General features: G+C 47.6%; 1 protein-coding gene across 1 annotated transcript in view; it reads left to right on the forward strand.

The window, feature by feature from the left end:
• Nucleotides 1-14,910: 14,910 nt before the first annotated feature.
• Nucleotides 14,911-22,011, forward strand: part of ZCCHC2 (zinc finger CCHC-type containing 2) — a 55,070-nt gene continuing 47,969 nt past the window's right edge. The window contains exon 1 of the mRNA XM_069569115.1: nt 14,911-16,320. Within this exon, the coding sequence (XP_069425216.1) occupies nt 15,364-16,320 (957 nt within the window). The 5' untranslated portion in view covers nt 14,911-15,363. The remainder of the gene's footprint in view (nt 16,321-22,011) is intronic.

Consider the following 22,011-nt stretch of genomic DNA (forward strand, 5'->3'; position numbering starts at 1 on the left):
AATGCAGGAAACCTGGGTTTGATCCCTAGGTCGGGACGATCCCCTGGAGAAAAGAATGGCAACCCAATCCCTGTATTCTTGCCTGGGAAATCCCATGGACAGAGGAGCCTGGTGGGCTACAGTCCAGGGGGTCACAAAGAGTCAGACATGACTGAGCAACTAACACTTTCACTTTCTTTTCAGAGGTGATTTAAGGTATACGAGAGGATATACATAGGTTATAGGCAAATGGTGTGCCATTTTATATAAGGGAATTGGGCATTCTGAGATTTTTAGTATCCGAGAGCATTCTGGAACCTGTCCTAAATGGGACAAAAAATATTAAGATTCTCAACACATATCGTCAAGTTGCTTTACAAAATGATTGCAGTAGTTTACACTCTCAAGCACCCCATTTGATGCCAATATTCCTGGCAACATAAGCGCTTAAAATCGTTACAGGCAAATAATCCCTTAAAAGAAGCTTGCCACACATCTAATGTCTACAGAAATGCCCTTTATTTCGCCTATGCCTTTGGAAGGTTTTAGCCGTTCACTGATGTGAAGAAGCACGAGCTGGAATCAAGATTGCCAGAAGAAATATCAATAACCTCAGATATGCAGATGACACCACCCTTTTGGCAGAAAGTGAAGAGGAACTAAAGAGCACCTTGATGAAAGTGAAAGAGGAAAGTGAAAAAGTTGGCTTAAAGCTCAACATTCAGAAAACGAAGATCATGGCATCCGGTCCCATCACTTCATGGGAAATAGATGGGGAAACGGTGGAAACAGTGTCAGACTTTATTTTTCAGGGCTCCAAAACCACTGCAGATGGTGACTGCAGCCATGAAATTAAAAGACGCTTGCTCCTTGGAAGGAAAGTTATGACTAACCTAGATAGCATATTAAAAAGCAGAGACATTACTTTGCCAGCAAAGATCCGTCTAGTCAAGGCTATGGTTTTTCCAGTAGTCATGTATGGATGTGAGAGTTGGACTATAAAGAAAGCTGAGTGCCAAAGAATTTATGTTTTTGAACTGTGGTGTTGAAGAAGACTCTTGAGAGTCCCTTGGACTGCAAGGAGATCCAACCAGTCCATCCTAAAGGAGACCAATTCTGAATATTCACTGGAAGGACTAATGTTGAAGCCGAGACTCCAATACTTTGGCCACCTGATGCGAAGAGCTGACTCATTTGAAAAGACCCTGATTCTGGGAAAGATTGAGGGCAGGAGGAGAAGGGGATGACAGAGGATGAGATGGTTGGATGGCATCACCGACTTAATGGACATGAGTTTGGGTGAACTTCGGGAGTTGGTGATGGACAGGGAGGCCTGGTGTGCTGCAGTTCATGGGCTTGCAAAGAGTCAGACACAACTGAGCAACTAAACTGAACTGAATGTGTCCGTATTTGAATTTAAAAATCAAGATTTAATCAACTTGTTTATGTTACAGAGAGACATAAAGTGGCAAATAAATTTGGTCCATATCCCATAGGATAGACAAGAATTACATACAGATATAACGGGGGGAGGGACTTCCCTCGTGGTCCAGCAGCTAAGACTTGGAGTTCCCAGTGCAGGGGGCCTGGGGCCAATCCCTGGTCCAGGATGGAAATGAGACTCAGCAGGAAGACTCGGTGAGTCATTTCCCTCTGGAGCTGGTGTAATCTTATACCGAAGGATGGTGAGGCCTAGAGAAGTATTGTGAAATTGCTTTACAAAATGATTGTAGTAGTTTATACTCTCAAGCAACCTTGAGGAGGGCCTTCTAGACTGGGGAAACAGGATTTGCAAAGAAGGTTTGTCATACAGGAAATGAGGAGACAGTTGGCTATAATTACCAAGTGATTTAAGCCATATTTGTACACTAAATCCTGACGTTCCATCCCTTGACTTGTATTCAAAGAAGTCAGTCCACGGAGGCACACCTGATTTTAAAGCTAGGAGAGACCTTAGCTCTGCCCAATGTCTTCCCTATTCTATCATTTTCAAAGGAGGAAGTGGAAAAGAGTGAAGGATTGGAAGGTTTATGTCCTAATTCCTAGGACAGTGCTCTTTCTACGGGGTCCTACACTCAGGCATACATACCAGATGAAAATCTGACAGAGACCAGGTCTATTTATTGCCTTATATTTACATGTTTAAACACACATATACACACGGCATTCTTACAGAGCCTGGGAAAATAACTGGGGGGAAGGGTCCCAAGTAGGAGTGATTATATAGATGTGAAGCGGAGTCTGTTTTGAAAAACTTTTAAGTTTACTTTCATACCTGTATTAGAATATTTTGCCTGGAATGATTAAATGGTATAACTAACTATTGGAACTATTGATGTCTTACAGACTTAAGTATCTTTAAAGAAAATCTAAAAATATATTCACCACACAAATTAAACTTTCCCTTTAACTCTTTTGGGCCACGCTGCCCAGCTTCTGTGATCTTCGTTCCCCAATCAGGGACTGAACCCGTACCCCCTGAAGGGGAAGCCTGGAGTCCTAACCACTGGGCCACCAGGGAATTCCCTTCCTTGAAGTCTCAATAGAAGTTACTTTCTAAATTTTATGAGGAATGGAGTAAGTAATAAGATTGAGGGTGTAGCCCCAAGTAACTCACAATTTAACTGAGAAAATAAGATTTAGAGGTATATATCTACAAGCGCGCAAAACTATTTGATGTAGATAACTTTTACTTATCTTCTATTACCTAATCAGTGTCTTAGAGAGAGTGGGTACTCCATAAATATTTGCTGAACAAATAAATAAGGAAGGAGAAAAGACCATTTCCAGGTGAGATGGCCATGGGCAAGTCCTTGAAAGAGTGCAGGTTTGCGCTTGGTCCTTGAGAGTGTTTAAGATTGAGAAGAATTAGGAGATAAGACGCTCCACAGACAGGAAGTGCGCCTGTTCTCGGCAGCTTTTTAGATGAGCGTGCTTCCTGAACACTAAAAACTCACATTCCAAAGTAGATCAATGTGATATAACCAGGCATGTGAACAGACAAATAGTGTGAAATCAACAGTATACCTCACCAAGAGGTAAGCTTTGGGCTCAGGAAAATGATGTATTTTAAAATATAGCACTGTCCTCAAAAAAACAGAAAAGAAACGAAAACACACCTTAAAACTTTTCCTCGATTAAATTGCTATGAACTAGAACAGCCTGTAATGGAAAATATACCATTTCCTGCACAGTCTACGGGATGGTAATGGTCAGTGATCACATAGTCGCAAAATACTGGAACGCTGACTCTCTCAGCATAAAAGCCACGTCGGTTCAGTTCTGTGTGACTGCACCGGGCAAACGTGTCACAAACATGCACAGATCAGATCGCTCACTGCGCACGCTACCTGTGCTCCAAATAACTCTTTGCGCCTTTTACCCAGGGAAAGAATTAGAGGTATTCTTCTAGGCCCTAGTTCCCAAAGTATAACGCGTTTCTTTCCTCTTTGAAGAATTTTAAACTCTAAGAAAAGACATGTACTGTTTATAGATCCAGGACACAGGTAGAGTTTTTGTTATAACATTTTTTCTCCACTGAAAGCGTTTAGGCTATTTTGAGTGAAAGGGGGTTAATAGTTATTTAGTCTAAATCCTGAAAGTGGTTTCTACATGTATGTAGATACATGGTAACACAGCGTAAAGGAGGTGGGAAGTGTTTCCCGTCTCTAAATGGTAAATGGATCTGCATGTTACAAGATGAATGAAACTTCATGTGAACCTGAGCAGTGGTAAGTCAACATATATGTAACAAGGTTTCTACATTCGGCACAATGGGGAAACATTAACTAAAGTACATTGGCAAGTTAAGGGTGTAGATTGCACCCCTATAGAAGAACCAGGGGCGGGGGAGGGGTGCGGTGGTGAGACGGGGGCTCGATTGCCAGGGTGACTCAGGGAGACGCGCTGCTAATCTTTTTCCCAAAAGTCAACATTGAAATTGGACAAAACTGTCCAAGAACAACCATCTCAGTACTCTCTAAATACAAAAAGCTGAGACAGGTTTATCTGAGACAAGTACTGAATTTCAGTAAGATCAGTGAGGCCTGTGGCGGTGTAGTGGGGGCTCCCCGACCACCCCTGTCCTCGGCTGCAGTCCTACTCAGTTCTACTCAGGCCGAGGATGGGACGAGAGGCAGCTGCCCGCACAGGGCAGTATCCAGCAACGCAGAGAAATGATGATACAGTAGGGCCAAGCGGGGCTTATCCAGAGAACACTAGACTGGTTCAAGATCTCAATGTCATTTAATATAATGCCCCAGACAATAGAATCAAGTACATAAAACACACAACCACCTCAACAGACCCAGAAAAAGCACAGGACAAAATCCAATACCTATTCATGATAAAACAAAGAAACAAACAAACAAAAAGCCAACTCTCAGCAAACAAGGGCTAGAAAGGAACTTCTGCAATCTATTAGGGGCCTCTGTGAAAAGTGCGCAGCTAACTTCATACTCAGTGATGAAAGTCTGAATTTTTTCCCCACTTAAGTGGGAATAAGGTAAGGATGTCTACCTCACCACTTCTATTCAACACGGTACTAGAAATTCTAGCCAGCGCAAACAGGGAGGAAAAAAAGGCATATGGATCAGAAAGGAAATATAGAACTTGTCTTTATTTAGGTTCGTGATTGTGATGTATTCTGCTTCTAAAAATGCACGCGCACACAAGTGCTAGAATGAACGAGTCCGGAAGGTGCAGATACAAGACCAACACACAAAAATCAATCTCATTTCCATATATCAGCAATGAACAATTCAAAAACAAAATTAGGAAATCAGCATAGTCTTAAGTGAAAAATGCACCCCAGAACCACAGTGTGTGATATATAAACCCCGAACAAATATGCACGCATGTATTTGTGCATACTCAAATCCATACAGTCATGGGAAAATGTTGGAAATATATTGTATAATAGTCACCTATAAGCTTATTTAGTGTTTAATAATACTATTTAGTGTTTATTAATTTAGTGTTTTAATTTTAGTCCAATTTATTTTATTAATCAAAAATTGAACAGTGAACATGTGTGGCTGTTATAGTCAGGGAACACATGGTAAATTATTCACTGTTTAAACGGTGTTGTTCGGTCACCCAGGAGTGTCTGACTTTGCGACCCCATGGACTGCAGCACGCCGGGCCTCCCTATCCCTCACCGTCTCCCGGCATTTGCCTAAGCTCGTGTCCATTGCGTCGGTGATGCCATCCAGCCGTCTTATCCTCTGGTGCCCTCTTCTTCTGCCCTCAATCTTTCCCAGCATCAGGGACTTTTCCAGTGAGTCGTCTGTTCATATTAGATGACCAAAATACTGGAGCCTCAGCTTTAGCATCAGTCCTTCCAGTGAATATTCAGGGTTGATCTCCCTTAAGATTGACTGGTTTGTTCTCCTTGCTATCCAAGGGACTTTCAGGAGTCTTCTCCAGCACCACAGTTCAAAGGCATCAATTCTTTGGCGTTCTGCCTTCTCTACGGTCCAGCTCTCACAACCAAATGTGACCACTGGGAAGACCATAGCCTCGACTATACGGACCTTTGTCAGCAGAGTCACGTCTCTGCTTCTCAGCACGCTGTCTAGGTTTGCCATCGCTTTCCTGCCAAGGAGCAATCGTCTGCTGATTTCATGGCTGTGGTCACCGTCCGCAGTGGATTTGGAAACCAAGAAGAGGAAAGCTGTCACTGCTTGCAACTTTCCCCCTTCTATTTGCCATGCAGTAGTGGAGACGGATGCCATGATCCCAGTTTTCCTTAATATTCAGTCTTAAACTGGCCTTTTCGTTCTCCTTCTCCACCCTCATCAAGAGGCTCTTCAGTTCCTCTTCTCTTACAATGGTTGAGACGCTGCTGAGTGGCCAATCAGGGTTTGAATCCTGTCTCAGTTGCCTTCTAACACGAGACCTTGAGAAAACAGCTTAACCTTCTAGTCTCGACTTCCTCATCTATGAAATGGCATATATCTGAAGCATGTTATGGAGATTAATAGAAACTTCGTATAAAGTGGTTAATAGAGAAGTACGGTGTGTGTCCAGTCACTAAGTCATGTCTGACTCTTTGCGACCCTATGAACTGTAGCCCGCCAGGCTCCTCCATCCACGGGGATTTTCCAGGCAAGAATACTGGAGTGAATTGCCATTTCCTTCTCCTGGGGATCTTCCCAAACAAAGAATCACTCCTGTGTCCCTTGCCTCAGAAGGCGGAATCTTTACCACTGATCCAGCAGGGAAGAAGCCCCAGCAGAACAGCACATGATTCAATATGTTCAATTTAATAAATGGTCTTCATCACTGTTGCTGTAGCTCTGCTTAGACAGACTTGCTACACTTTGCTGTCGGGACATGGTCTTTTTCTCCTGGCTATTATTTCTTTGCTCTGCCTGATTTTTTCAAGTAATTATTAATATGATAGGGAACATACTGGCTAATAGAATTAGGTGCAGTTGGAGATAACCGTGGTAAGCTTCACATTACTGCAGCAGCTCTGTGTTTGACTCATTCCAGCCTTAAAGTCACTGCTCAGGCTCACAGGAGGATGTGCTAGAAGTGAGCTCTGATGCAAATGCTGCCAGAGCGTCCCAGGGAGGGATCAGAGCTAGGGTGGACCCGTAGTGGGGTCTCCTTTCTTGCCACTGGCCTGTTACAGCTGGTGAGGACTTGCAGCCAGAGGGCTAGTCGTGCAGCAGAAAGGGTGCCGGGCAGGGATGTTGAGAGCTTGATGGTGTGTCTCTGAATCTTAACGGAGCTCCCTGTAGTCACTTCCTCCAATATGGCTGACTGCCTGAGCCACCAGTTGCAGCCGAAGGCTCTTCAGAGGTTAGAAGTCAGGGAACAGGAATATAGTCAAATATTTCTATCATTTCTAATCCTTCTATTATTATCACCCAAAGTGGATAAAACTGAAATGGTTCTGTAGGCTATCCACATTTCAGTAGCTATGATAGCATACATCATAAGCTTGCTAATCTTACAAAAGCACGGTTAGATCTGAGAAAGTGATCATGAATATTTTACAGAAAAAGCTTACGTTTGTATAAAATAAAACTGTTCTTATGCCTTTTTAAATAGTGAGATATGAGACTTATGATGGAAAAAAACCTTTAAAGTTGGAAATGTTGATGGAACATTTAAAATACAAATTGCATTCAAAAAATTTTTTAGACTTGAGGTTTAAGTGCAAAATAAATATTTTGGAATATTTCAAGTAAGACTATAAAACCAGTGTTCTGATGTACAGATATGCTCTGAGGTAAATATGGCAAGGATACTGTTTAATTTAGGTTATATTTGCTTAATTAGTATCCACATAGTTTCATCATAATCAGTTGGAAAATTGCAAAATAAAACAAATATTCTTCTACATTGTAAACAAAATGGTTGGTTTTTAACTGAGTAGTATTGAAATGAACTCTTGAGAGTCCCTTGGACTGCAAGATCAAACCAGTCAGTCCAACAGGAAATGAACCCTGAATATCTGTTGGAAGGACTGATGCTGAAGCTGAAGCTCCAATACTTTGAACATGTGAAGAGAAGAGCCGACCCCTTGGAAAGGATCGTGATGCAGGAAAGATTGAAGGTAGGAGGAGAAGAGGATGACAGGGGACCAGATGGTTAGATAGCATCACTGATTCAATGGATGGATTGGAGCAAGCTCTGAGAGACAGGGAAGGACAGGTGGGCCTGGTGTGCTGCAGTCCAGGGGTCAGTCAGATGCGACTCAGCAGCTGAACAATAACAACACAAAATGAGCTAAAGAAATGTAACTTTAAACTTAATTTTTGTTTCTAAAGTAAATTTTTTAATGTTATATAAAAGGGTAAGAATGGCAGGGTGTTCAAGTCACCATATCTAGGCCAGGATCCAAGAAATCAATTGTATTTGTTTGCTTACCATTGATAAGATTCAGGGGAGTGCCCACTTTAACCAGGCTTACAAGGCGCTGGTAAACCAGATTGTCGCTCTGTTCACAGAGTTAATGCGGGGTACTCCTTTCTTGGCATCGAGTTCTGTATCTCCATTCTCCAGGGTATCTTGTTCCCAGCACTGAATCGATGGGAGACCAAATTGTTAATCAAAATCAGCTTGCGAAAGTCGATTATCAGAATTGCAGTGAGAGAACCGCTTGGTCTCAGAGACTTTTTGTGAGGATGGGGGAAAAGCCCAAAGAACCAGGTCTTCTCCAGGACAGAGTCTCTTTCTATTGATGGAAAAGTCATCTCTACTGGATACGATGGCTACTGATATTGAAAGTTTTGCACCAGCTTTAACAAATACATGTGCTAAGTACTAAGTCACTTCAGTTGTGTCTGACTCTTTGAGACCCTATGGACTGCAGCCCGCCAGGCTCTTCTGGCCATGGGATTTTCTAGGCAAGAACACTGGAGTGGATTGCCATTTCCTTCTCTAGGGGATCTTCCCAATCCAAGGATCGAACCCTGGCCTCTTCTGTCTCCTGCACTGGCAGGCAGATTCTTCACCACTGCCGCCACCTGGGAAGCCCATTCCCCGTTTTGAGATTACAAGCAGTCCTCTTAAATCACGTTCGAAAGGCAGATAATACAACATAATTAACTTAATAATATTTAAGATTAATCATAATACACTCCACACCAAAAGCCGTCCTCCTCGTGCTTCCTCCTGACCCCATGTAGTTAAGTTCCAGTGTGATTGCTTTGCACTCTTCTTCAGGAATATTTGTCTGAGGACGACCTTGCTTGTCTTTGGCTGTGCCCCAGGTTTCCTTCAGAACACACTGATAGGCTGACTCTGAGGACACCTCACGACTCTGCAAGCCATTTTGAGTTGATTCTAACCAGTTTCACTCTCCAATTTTTTGAAAGATCAACCTACTGAGGTAACAAGTTCAGAAAAACCATTCTCTGTTGAGTTTCTGTTCCTTTTACAAATCTTATTATTCTATTTTAGATATAGTTTTAAAGGGACTTTAATGTTTTGTCCCATTGACAAAACCAGTTAATTAGGCAGCTTTAAGTGTGCTGAACTCCATCCATAAGCTAAGCGAACTGTTTTGTTTACTCATCCTATGGATGTATACCTGCAACTGCTGTCTTTTTTTCCTAATAAAGTAGATGAAATTTTACAACCAACTGAAAACAGTTTTCTATACAATTAAAATGTCATTATCTCATCCCAGAAAGTTAGCATTAATACAGTAACCATATCTAATCAGAAGTCCATATTCAAATGTATCTAATTATTCCCAGAATGTCTTTTAGAGTTTTTTATTTTTTAAAATCATGATCCAATCATAGATCATGAATTGCATTTGGTTGTTAAGTCTGTCTAGTTTTCTTTAGGACACAGCAGTGCCCTGCCTGTGTTTGCTTCCATGACGTTGATATTTTGGGTGATTCAGGCCCGTGTCTTCTATGAACAGTGAGTGTTAGTCATTCAGTCAAGTCAGACTCTGCAACCCTCTAGACTGAAGCCCACCAGGCTCCTCTGTCCGGAATTCTCCAGCCAAGAATACTGCAGTGAGTAGCCATTCCCTTCTCCAGGGGGTCTTCCTGACCTAGGGATTGAACCCAGGTCGAACCCCAGTTTTCTGCATTGCAGGCAGATTCTTTGCCATCTGAGTCACCAGGGAAGCCCGGTGGTGTCTATAATGTCCTCCAGTCCAGATTTTGTCTCATTTCCCCGTGATTAGATTCAGTGTAGACATTTTGGGAAGAATACTGCAAATAGTGTGTACTTTCAATGACACCCATGACATGGGGAGCAATGTTAGGGCGTCTCATTATTGGTGATGCTAATTGTGACCTCAAGGTTAAGGTGGCATCCATCAGATTTGTCAGTGGAAAACACCATTCCTCCCTTTTAATTAAGTGTTATTTTGAGGAACTGTGACTGTTTTGCTTCCTAACAACTTTGCACCTAGTGGTACAAATGCCTGGCTCAATTATTGCTTTTGGTGGTTGCAAAACAACACTGTCCATCTAGGGCTTCCTGGTGGCTCAATAGTAAAGAACCCATCTGCCAATGCAGGAGACATGAATTCAATCCCTGGATCAGGAGGATTCCCTGGAGAATGAAACGGCAACCCACTCCAGTATTCTTGCCTGGGAAATCCCATGGACAGAGGAGCTTTGTGGGTTCACCAATAATACGATGTCACCCTACAAAAAGTCATAAATTCAGCAAATTCTATTCTAGAGAAAACTGCTGGAACAGAGGTTATTTTTCTCCCTAGCAAGTCAGCCTTCCAGGAATTCAGTTCTACCTTTCCACAGATCCCTAGAAGGCAATGTTTTGTTTTTTCTTTTTTGGTGGGGTTGGGAGAGGGACTTCCCTCATAGCTCAGTTGGTAAAGAGTCCGCCTGCAATGCAGGAGACCCCGGTTCGATTCCTGGGCCGTGAAGACCCACTGGAGAAGGGATAGGCTACCTACTCCAGTACGCTTAGGCTTCCCTTGTGGCTCAGCTGGTGAAGAATACATCTGTAATGTGAGAGACCTGGGATTGATCCCTGGGTTGGGAAGATCCCCTGGAGAAGGGAAAAGCTACCCACTCCAGTATTCTGGCCTGGAGAATCCCATGGACTACAGTCCTGATCAGAAAGAGGTGGACACAACTGAGTGACTCTCACTTGACTTCACTGGGGGAGGGACAGCCCTTGCCTTTTTGAGCGATTGGGCAAAGGGTCTATTTGCCAGGTTACCAAAGAACCACACGAGTGCCTCAGGTGGTCCAGTTCCTTAATTTCTAACACAAATCAGCAGCCTGAGGATTTTCCAAACCAAGCCACTTTAGAACCAAATTTATGTCTGGACAGGCCCCAAAGATGGTTGGATTTCAGGGTTTCTTCATGTACAAGTGGGAAAACTTAGGCCACCTGGTCAATCTAAGGTCCTAAGAAGCTGACAAGTGGAACTGTAACTCCAGGGAGAGTCCGAATTCTACCCAATGCTGGTCTTCCAGAAAAGGTATCATACACCCTGTGTTGGGCATGGACTTCCAGCTGTCACAGCATCAACAATGAGGATTTCTTTTTATCTCAAATCTGTCATATTGGGTATTTTTAATAAACCTCATCAAAAACTTATCCTTTTAAATATGCACTCATTTTTTCCCCTTAAGTCAAATGTCAATGATTTACCCATGTTGCTTGCAAGACCTATAGACCAGCTTAACTGTTATCTCTGCTGCTGCTGCTGCTAAGTTGCTTCAGTCGCGTCCAACTCTGTGCGACCCCATAGACGGCAGCCCACCAGGCTCCCCCGTCCCTGGGATTCTCCAGGCAAGAACACTGGAGTGGGTTGCCATTTCCTTCTCCAATGCATGAAAGTGAAAAGTGAAAGTGAAGTTGCCCAGTCGTGTCTGACTCTCCGCAACCCCATGGACTGCAGCCTACCAGGCTCCTCTGTCCATGGGATTTTCCAGGCAAGAGTACTGGAGTGGGGTGCCATTGCCTTCTCCAAACTGTCATCTCTAAAGACAATTTAATATTTCATCTCTTAAAATAAATGCATGATGTTTCCCTTCTTTCCAACAGCCCTAGGGTTCTTTTGGGTTCTGAAGAAGCTGCATCCACTTCTCTGGTTCCAGGACTGATCAGGAACAGACATGTAACCTAAGCCAGTTCAGTTAGAAGAACTCTCAGAACGAGCCTGGCAATGTTGGGATGCCAATATTTTCTCTTTCCTGCTAGAGATGAAAGGGGTTCAGGTGACCACAGGAGCTGTGAGTGGTTACTTCTGGTTCCTGGAGCATTATCCATTCATTGTTTACTCAACAAACATTTAGCACCCCTATAGAAAACTGAATACAATACAGTCACTGACGTTAAGGTACTTACACTGTAAGGGAGGAAACAGGAAGGTACAAAGAGCGGGCGGCCAAGCAGCTAGAATTCACAGCAACTGAGAGAGAGCACACAGATTCTTGGCATGGATCAAGTTAGCTGTTGCAAGATACCATCTGAGGTAGAAGTGGCTGTATCTAGGCATTCTTTATGTGGGGTTGATAGCTTATCAGTCTGCCTTGAACCATCCAGTTAACTGTGGTTTTAGTGAAATTTCTTGCAGTAAGCCAATTGCAAAAGCATCGCAAAGTTTCCTCAATCTTCAACCACTGGCTGGTGTCTTAATCCAAAGTATAACCTTAACTAGAAACCAGTTTTCTGGGTACATATAAATATTTGGACAACAATGTCAGTAACACCATCTTTCATTATTAATGAGGCAAATAAATCAGAGTATTTTTTTTTTTCTTTTGGCTGAGTAGTGGCATGTGGGATCTTAGTTCCCCAAACAGGGACTGGACCCATGCCTGATGCAGTAGAAGCTCAGTGTCTTAAACACTGGACCACCACAGAAGTCCCAAAACAAAGTATATTGAATATTCATTAAAAAGCATCTAGGGACAAGACAAAATAGCACTTTATGTCCTTAAAGATGTCTTTTACAGGATATATTCCTCTGAAAGATCTGGATACAAACACATAACCACTATTACCACAGTAATATTATTTGACCCATCTAAATGATTATATAGGGAATATATATATATATGTATATATAATTAAATATAAAACGCTAGAGAATCTAGAGCAAGTGTTCCCAGTAGGTAGGCCCTGGTGGGAGGAATACCTTCCCAGGATGTCATATTAGAATTATCTGGATAGTTTGTTTTTCCAATAAATACACCTACACCTCATCCTGGGATTTCCATCTGGGCTCCTCCCTGTTGTAATACATCACTCTATTTTTTTTAAATAAGCGACTTCATTATTTTTTAAAACTTTATGTTTGGCTGTGCTGGGTCTTCGTTGCTGTGCCTGAGCCCGCTCTAGTTGCACCAGCAGGGGTTACTCTGTAGTTGAGATACCTGCGCTTCTCATTGCGGGGGAGGGGTGCTTCGCTTGCTACAGAGCACGGGCTAAGTGCATGGGCTCAGTAGTTTCGACTGGACGGCTTAGTTGCTGCGCCCCGTATGTGGGGTCTTCCCAGACCAGGGGTTGAATCTGTGTCCCCTGCATTGACAGGTGGATTCTTAACCACTGGACCCCCAGGGGAGTCCCTAGGACATCACTCTTCACTGAACATGTATTCTCACTATAGGGTGGAAAAAAAACCCACTGCGGCCCGGTCTAATGAGCGGCTGTATGGAGAGAGCGAGCTCCGAAACAATGTACTGGGGCGTAAGCAGCCAACTGTCCAGCCAATGGATGATAACCAGAATCATTAAAGCACAGTGCGTGTCGCTGCATTTTCTAACATGGGCCAAAGACGGAAGAACAAAAGTAATCATTACTGATTGTAAATCTGAACTCAGACCCAAATTTATGGATCAAGTATTACGGAGAGTTCATACCAAATGGCTTCTTGTTGCCAAGGAAAATGTAAAGACCATATGCCTGGATCACATGTAAAAATCATCTCCAAGGATCTAGACAGGTGACTCACTATGGACCTGTGAATATCTAGCAAGGTTACTATCGGTTGCCTAAAGTATGTCACCATAAGCTTCACAAATGATAAGACAGAAAATTCCAAGACACTTGAAGTTGACAGCAAAGGGGCAAGGATTGTAATAATAAATGTTCCTGCAAAGTTTTCTCCTGATCATTTTAGATGACACCTAAAGAACACAAGGAAATAGCAAAGTACAGGAAGAATGGCTTTTATATATTTGACATATCTCAAGTGTGTTGACGACTGAGCGACTTCACTTTCATTTTTTACTTTCATGCATTGGAGAAGGAAATGGCAACCTACTCCAGTGTTCTTGCCTGGACAATCCCAGGGACGGGGGAGCCTGGTGGGCTGCCGTCTATGGGGTCGCACAGAGTCGGACACGACTGAAGCGACTTAGCAGCAGCAGCAGCAAGTGTGTTGAAAACAACTGTTTCCCCATTTTATCGCTGAAGCAGATTCAGGCTTCAGTTCAACCTTTTATTGAAATATAAATTAGCTTCTTAGGGCATAAAATTGTAAAGAGGGCTCAGTATATGCTCTACCAACAGATGTTCAAATATTTTCAGGAAGAGTTTCGGAAAAAGTGATTCTTTTTTTTAACATCCTGCCACTACACAGCTGTAGTAGGACTTCCTAATTTAAAACCTGAAGGTTTTTTTTTTTTAGTCCCACCTTTTAAAAATTAACCTTCAAAAGATCCAGCTGGGTGTTAAATTATAGACTTAAATTTTTTTTTTAAAGCAACAGTGAGAGGGACAAAGGTCTTCCAACGTTAAAAACGTAACAAAAACTTAAAAAAAAAAGTCAGTTCCTCAAATCACAGAGAATTCGCAGGGGCACAGGAATTCAAAATTCTAGCGTAAAGGCACAGAAACGTCATGTAGCTAATAGGACAGGCCCCCGAAGATGGTGGCTCCGCGGGGCTTTGGTAACTGTCGCGGCAATAATTCCCGAAGACCGTTACAGACCGTTGGCCCCGGGGCCGCGGGGCTGCCCGCGTCGGGAGGGCCCTGCGCCCGGGGCCGCCCTCCTCGTGGGCGCCCGCCCGCTGCGCAGACCGGACACGGGGCGGCGGAGCCGCGGCGGCAGGGCCCGCGAGCTGACCTCCTGACACCCGCGGAGGTCGGGCCGGCGCGCCCCCTCCGGAGGGAGCCCGGCTCCAGGACGCGTCCCGCGCGGCCGCGACGGGAGCCGGGCGGCGCCAGGGGCGGCGGCCTGACCGGGGCGGCGGCACGGCGTCGGGAGTCAGAAACCGCGCCGGAGCCCGGAGAAGGTGCGGCCCCCTGACGGCCCCCGCGCCGTGGGCCGAGAGCGCCTCTCGCACGCGGGCAGCCCCGCGCGGTAGCTCCTCGCCCGGCCCGGAGCCCGGCTCACCGCCAGACGCCGGGACCGCGCGGGAGCCGCCGGCAGGGAAGGCGGCCGCAGGGCGGTTGGGCGTGGCCTCCCGGAGGGGGCGTGCCCCGGGGGCGGGGAGACTCGCGCAACCAGCCGTTCCGGCTGCTGATTGGCTGAGGTGCCTGCGCGGAGCCCTCAAGCGTCTCCGCCCGCCCGGCCGCTGCTCCTCTTGTCGCCACCGCCCCGTCCCCACCGGCTTGCGAGGGGACCGCTCAGGCGCCGCCGGCCCGGCCCTGCGCGGAAGACCAGAGAGCGGGAGGCGGACGGACGGAGGACACGCTCGCTAGCTCGCTCCCGACCTCGCCCGGGCTCCCAGAGGCGGCGCGGAGCCCGGGAGGGAGGAGCCGCTGCGGGCACGCCCCGCCCCCCGGCCGGGGAAGACACCGCCCGCGGCCGCCCGCGCCGGCCGAGACCCGCCCCCGGCCCGGCCCGGCCCGGCCCCGGCGGCATGGAGGGGCCCTGCTCCTGACGGCCGCCCGCCGCCGCTGCCGCGGCCCCCGCCCCGCCCCCGGCCCCGCCCTCCTGCCCCCGCTCGCATGTCCGCGCCGCCGTAGCCGAGGATGCTGAGGATGAAGCTGCCGCTGAAGCCGACGCACCCCGCGGAGCCGCCGCCGGAGGCTGAGGAGCCAGAGGCAGACGCGCGGCCGGGCGCGAAGGCGCCTCCGCGCCGCCGCCGCGACTGCCGCCCCCCGCCGCCGCCGCCGCCGCCGCCTTCAGGCGCGCCGCGGGGCCCCCCGCTGCCGCCGCCGCCGCCGCCGCCGCCGTCTCGGGGGCTCCGGCCGCCTGTTGCTGGCGGGGCGGCGGCGGGGGTGGGCATGCCGGGCGGTGGCGCGGGGCCCGCGGCGGCGGCGCTGCGCGAGCAGGAGCGGGTATACGAGTGGTTCGGGATGGTGCTGGGCTCGGCGCAGCGTCTGGAGTTCATGTGCGGGCTGCTGGACCTGTGCAACCCGCTGGAGCTGCGCTTCCTCGGCTCGTGCCTGGAGGACCTGGCGCGCAAGGACTACCACTACCTGCGGGACTCGGAGGCCAAGGCCAACGGTCTCTCGGACCCGGGCCCGCTGGCCGATTTCCGAGAGCCCGCCGTGCGCTCGCGCCTCATCGTCTACCTGGCGCTGCTGGGCTCGGAGAACCGCGAGGCCGCCGGCCGCCTGCACCGCCTCCTGCCCCAGGTGGACGCGGTGCTCCGGAGCCTGCGCGCGGCCCGGGGCGAGGGCTCGCGGGGCGGCGCGGAGAACGAGCGCGGCGAGGAGGACGGCGGCGGCGAGGAGGAGGACGCCGAGAAGGACGGCTCCGGCCCGGAAGGCGGTGGCGCCGCGCCCCGGCCGGGCGGCGGGCTCGGGCTCAGGGCCCAGGAGGAACTGCTGCTGCTCTTCACCATGGCCTCGCTGCACCCGGCCTTCTCCTTCCACCAGCGCGTCACCCTGAGGGAGCACCTGGAGAGGCTCCGCGCCGCGCTCCGCGGGGGCGCCGAGGACGTAGAGGCGGCGCCGGGCCACTTGGCCGGCGCCCGGGCCCAGGTAAGGCGCGCCGGCCTCCCCGCGCCCGCGCGGCGGTCCCCGCGGCCTCCGCGCCCGGCTCCCGGACGTCCCCCGGCCCGGCCGACCCTGACCCCGGCGCCGGGACTGATGTGCGTCCGGCCGGGCCGCTCAGCCCCGCTCCCCTCACACACATACACACACACGAGCGCCCGCCATAACAGAATGCTCTGGAAGTCTCGTCCCGCCGGGGTTGCCCCGGAAGCCCGGCGCTCAGCCCGGCCCTCGGACGCGGGCTCTCGGGACCTTTCGGCCCCGACACTTGGTCGGGGCTGCGGAGCCCGGGCCGGCCGCCGCCCCGCCGCCTGGCGCTCCGCCCGCGCGTCCCGAGGCCCCGCTCGCCCCCCGGGGGAGGCGGCCCCAGGCGCGCTCCCGGCGCGCTCCGCGGTGGCCTGAGGTATAGCGGGTCGCGGGCTCTTAGACTCCTGCCCTGAGCTTGATGTTCTCAGAAAAAGTCAGAGGTGCGAAGTGACTCAAATCAGTTAGGTCGTCGGGCAGGTTGTCTGGGTAGGGAAACGTCCCCTCGGGCGGTTCTGGTGCCCTTCACCCCCGGCTAGTCCGGCTTCTAACGGGTTTGAGTCGTGTCTACACGTTTGGGTCCGGGGATGTTTGTGGGGCCTTTACTGGAAGCATAAATGGTTTCTAAAAAGTTACTGAAAGCCAAAATGTAGTAGATAAGATTAAAAGTAAGTCCCTTGTCGCAAACATGAGATAAAATTTTATAAGGCCACGAAAGCAATTTAATAATCTAGGCCCAATATAAAGCCCTTGAGTGTGACCATTTAATGGAGCAAATAGCTTTCATTTAAAGACTGTACAGTAAGTTTATTTTCGTGGTTCACGATTATTTAAAAAGTATTTATTTGGATGCCATGTTTTTCAGTTTAGGAGATCTCCAGGATGATATATTGGAAAGCGAGATTTTTTTCACTCCTTGCTTGAAAGTTTTCAGCTTATATATCTGCTGTCATTCAGACTAAAACTGGGCATTATATCTCTGCAATGGCTGTGTGGACTCAATAGCCATAGACTCAGAGGAACCTGGGAGCTGGAAAGGATTTAGTGATAATCTAGGCTGAGCCCCTCCTTTTAAAAAGGAGGCTTCAGTGAAGTGACTAACCCACTTTAGGACATACTTTATCAAACTGGGACGTAGTAATGCTAGTATCCAGAATTTTGGCGAGCATGAAATATTACAGTGTCTATTTACATAGCATGCAACTGTGTATACTGCACTCTTCAGCCTGCTTAATAATTCCAAAAAAATCCTTTGTGCCCATCAAGTTTAGAGAAGCAAGCCTGAACTCCAAAGCAGTAAGTACTTACATATCTTACCCCCCCCAAAATCCCTGTATATATTGTAAAGATAACTTAGCGTGTAGATATGAAAATGTCTCATAGTGGAGCAGTTTATATTATTCCATTCTTATCATTCCAACAAGGGTAGCCGACTTCTGGTTTTAACTGCAGTGTTGTTTTTCTCCTCTTTCAAATTTTGCTTATACTGCGAGTGTTGTAAGGGGACGAGGTAAGGGGAGAGATGCGTTCAGAGCACAGCAGTGCAATCTTTATGTTGACCGCGGCGCGTGGCCTTTTCTGGCCACCAGTGAGTGCCGGGAAGAGTGGACAGTGAGGCTGGGCACGCTGCCGCGAGTGTGAGCGCATCGTCCCTTCTCGGACGGTGCCTGGGTCGTGGCCGTCCGCGGGAGCGGGGGTGGATGACGGGGCGCACGCCTGCAGGCGACACTGAACGCCGTTTGTGGACGTCGGCGGCCTGTTTCCTCCCCCGTGGTTGGGGGCTGCCGTGACGGATCACCCCGTCTTACTCGGCTGTTGCTGCCCCGCACTCGGCTCGTCAGCGGGACTCCGAGCCCCTCAGGCGTGGCCGCTTCTGGCCCTGAGGACGTGCCCGCGGGTCTTCCTGCTGCCAGGCTGCCCCGAGAGGCGGCTCGCGGGGGTCTCCACACTTCAGCCCCGCCGCTCGCGGTCTTGGCCGCCCTGGCCTGAGGAGGGAGGGCCCACCCCGCAGTCCGCAGGGAGGCGCCGGGGCTCGCGCCTGAGGGCCGCGCGGGCACGCGCCGCCGAGGGCCGGCGGCGGGGGGGCGGGCGGGGGGCGTCCGCGGGGCCCCGCCCTCCCCCGCCCTGCAAGATGGCGGCCGCGCGCCGCCCACGTGACGGGCGCTGGCCCCGCCCCCGGAGGTGCGCTGCGCCGCCGTGCGGGGGCGCGGGGGGGTTCCCTTTGGGGTCCGCTGGGCGAGGTGGGGACCGGGGTCGCCCGAGAGCCGTGGGGAGGGTTTGCTCTGGGACTGGCAGAGGCGGGTATCGTGGCAGCCTTCTTTTGCCCGGAAGTAACCTTTTAGGCCGATCCTTGTAACTTTTTAATTGTCCAGGAATAATTCTATTTCTCTGCTTTCTTAAATGTCATACATACTATCAATAAATGGATGAAGTAGCACTAATTTTCTTTTAATTTTCTCTTAGAGCATGCTAGCCCAGAATAGTGTTCCTGGCTCTTTTAGGGTTTGTATCCAATTCATAATATGCTGCAGTTTCTCGTTAAAATTTTAAAAACTAAAGACATTTGTCGGTAGAACTTGTATTTCAGTGCAAATTTTAATTCTGGTCGTATGCTTTCAAGCTGACCCAGTCTCAGCAACTGTTGGTTTAGTGGCATAAGGTGGTCACGATGTCAATAAAAGTGACAAGTCCACAAACACTACTAGAGCTTACTACTAAGTAGGTCATTTTAGAATAATGGAGATTTAACAAATATATTTTTACTTTTAAAAGAGGCATTTCTAGAGTTTTCCTACAGGATTTGGATGTTTTCAGAGTAAATGTTACACAGGATTACAACTTAAATGTTGGCCTTGCTTTTAGGAGACTTGTGGGTGAAGCTCATGTTCGTCACAGCTGCAGTGAATTGCCAATCACTGGCATAAAATTAAACAACTAGCCCAGTTGGCAGTAGTGAAAATTACTAACAATGTCCTAGGAAATTTGTGTGATTGATGCATGTCGGTGTTAATGAGATGAAGTACTGCATGTATAGCATAGCTGAAAAAAACTGGTGTTAAAATGGGCCCTTTACTATTAGGAACACAGGGTATAAATGGTGTGTTAGCAATAGCAGCAAAAAAGGAATGTGTTTTTAAATTACATACTTAATGATTACGTTTTTGTTTTCTGGCTGTGCTGGGTTTTCATTGAGGTGCAGGCTTTCTGTAGTAGCAGTGAGCAGGGCCTGCTCTAGTTGTGGTGCGTGGCCTTCTCACTGTGGCAGCTCTCCTGTGGCGGAGCACACGCTCTGGGCTCGAGGGCTCAGTAGTTGTGGCACACAGGCTTAGTTGCTCCACTGCATGTGGGATCTTCCTGGATCACGGATGGAACCCATGTCCCCTGAGTTGGCAGTCAGATACTACCAGGGAAGTCCATGATCAAGTATTTTAAAAAGATACTAGTCTTGTTGCTGTTTCATTGAAAGGATGAAAGACAGCCCCTATCTTTGTTTCCTATCTTTGCATACTTACTAAAGACCCTCTGTTTATGAAAATGGATCCTCTAGTTCTGGAGGCTTAGCCCCCAGTTAGTGACACAAAGATGAAAAGAGCTAAAATTACCATGAAAGAGGAAAGTGAAAAAGTTGGTTTAAAGCTCAGCATTCAGAAAATGAAGATCATGGCATCTGGTCCCACCACTTCATGGGAAATATATGGGGAAACAGTGTCAGACTTTATTTTGGGGGCTGCAGGTGGTGATTGCAGCCATGAAATTAAAAGACACTTACTCCTTGGATGGAAAGTTATGACCAACCTAGATAGCATATTCAAAAGCAGAGACATTACTTTGCCAACAAAGGTCTGTCTAGTCAAGGCTATGATTTTTCTAGTGGTCACGTATGGCTGTGAGAGTTGGACTGTGAAGAAACCTGACTACCGAAGAATTGATGCTTTTGAACTGTGGTATTGGAGAAGACTCTCGAGAGTCCCTTGGACTGCAAGGAGATCCAACCAGTCCATTCTAAAGGAGATCAGTCCTGAGTGTTCATTGGAAGGACTGATGCTGAAGCTGAAACTCCAATATTTTGGCCACCTCATGTGAAGAATTGACTCATTGGAAAAGACGCTGATGCTAGGAGGGATTGGGGGCAGGAGGAGAAGGGGACGACAGAGGATGAGATGGCTGGATGGCATCACTGACTCGATGGACATGAGTTTGAGTGAACTCTGGGAGTTGGTGATGGACAGGGAGGCCTGGCGTGCTGTGATTCATGGAGTTGCAAAGAGTCGGACACGACTGAGCGACTGAACTGAATAGTCGTTAGTGGTTAACGTTGTTGGTATGGCCTTGTTTCTCTGGAGATTGTTTTTAGTATCTTCAAAAGTTAATTATTTGGCAAATAGTGTTAATGTTTGAATTAAAGATAGAAACTGAACATTTATGTTATATGTTATAGCAGATAGCATTTAGTGTTATTTGAACTCACACACAAAAATAAGTGACTGTGTCCTTTAAAAAAAGATCAGTGAAGATACTTAAAAGGAAAACTTGGCAAAATTGTTACTTTTTCATAGCATAGGTTAATTAGATATATTGTACTTGACAAAACAAGTACCTCAACTAGTTTTAATAATACAGATAACATACTGGTGGTGTTAGGACCTAAAAAAGAAAACTCTTTTGGAAAGAGTGCTCTTTTGGAAATAAGTGCTCCTGTCCTGGATGATGAGGATGTGTCTGTGGCAGTCAGAATCCTAGTGAGAGCCCTGAACTGAAGTGAGACCTGGGAGGTTCGTGTCCAGATGTCAGCTGTTGGTGGATTAGGCCCTAAAAAGATGCTTTCTAAAAATGACATTTGAAAAGAACAACAACACTGTTCACAGTAATAAAACCTTTATTTAATTTGTTGTCCACTGCTGGGAGCTTTTACAGTGACTTGGGTCCCTGGAGCAGTGGGCACTGTCTGAGAAGGCTCCTATCGGAGGGATAATAATGGTACTTATGTTATTTTGCAAGGATTAAATGAATGAGTACTTGTGGAATGATGTCTAGTACATGATTTTTAATAAGTGTTAGCAGTTATTAATGGAAGTAAAACTTTCTTTGGACGGTGCTGAAGAGAAGTGAGTGTAGCATCTAGAAACTGAGAGTAGGGAGTAGAGCGAGTCATGACTTTTACAGGAAACTTTAGGTTGTTTTGGCTGCATTGAGGAATAAAAGCAGTTCAGCTAATAAATGCCTCCTGGGAGAGGCTTTTAGAATATCATAGTTAAGCAGTAATTACTTTCATAGCAAATGGCAGCTATTGGGTATCCTCCCCAGTTACTTAAGTTTTCTCAGCGGTGGTTTTCTGAGGCAAGACTAATTCAGGAAAATCTCACTCACACTGTAGGTTAGTATACCATTAGTTCAGTTCAGTCACTCAGTTGTGGCCAACTCTTTGCGACTCCATGAACCGCAGCATGCCCCTGTCCATCACCAACTCCCAGAGTTCACTCAAACTGATGTCCATCAAGTCGGTGATGCCATCCAGCCATCTCATCCTCTGTCATCCCCTTCTCCTCCTGCCCCCAATCCCTCCCAGCATCAGGGTCTTTTCCAATGAGTCAACTCTTCGCATGAGGTGGCCAAAGTATTGGAGTTTCAGCTTCAACATCACTCCTTCCAGTGAAC

Source organism: Ovis canadensis, chromosome 23, assembly GCF_042477335.2.
Source record: "Ovis canadensis isolate MfBH-ARS-UI-01 breed Bighorn chromosome 23, ARS-UI_OviCan_v2, whole genome shotgun sequence".
Taxonomy (NCBI): domain Eukaryota; kingdom Metazoa; phylum Chordata; class Mammalia; order Artiodactyla; family Bovidae; genus Ovis; species Ovis canadensis.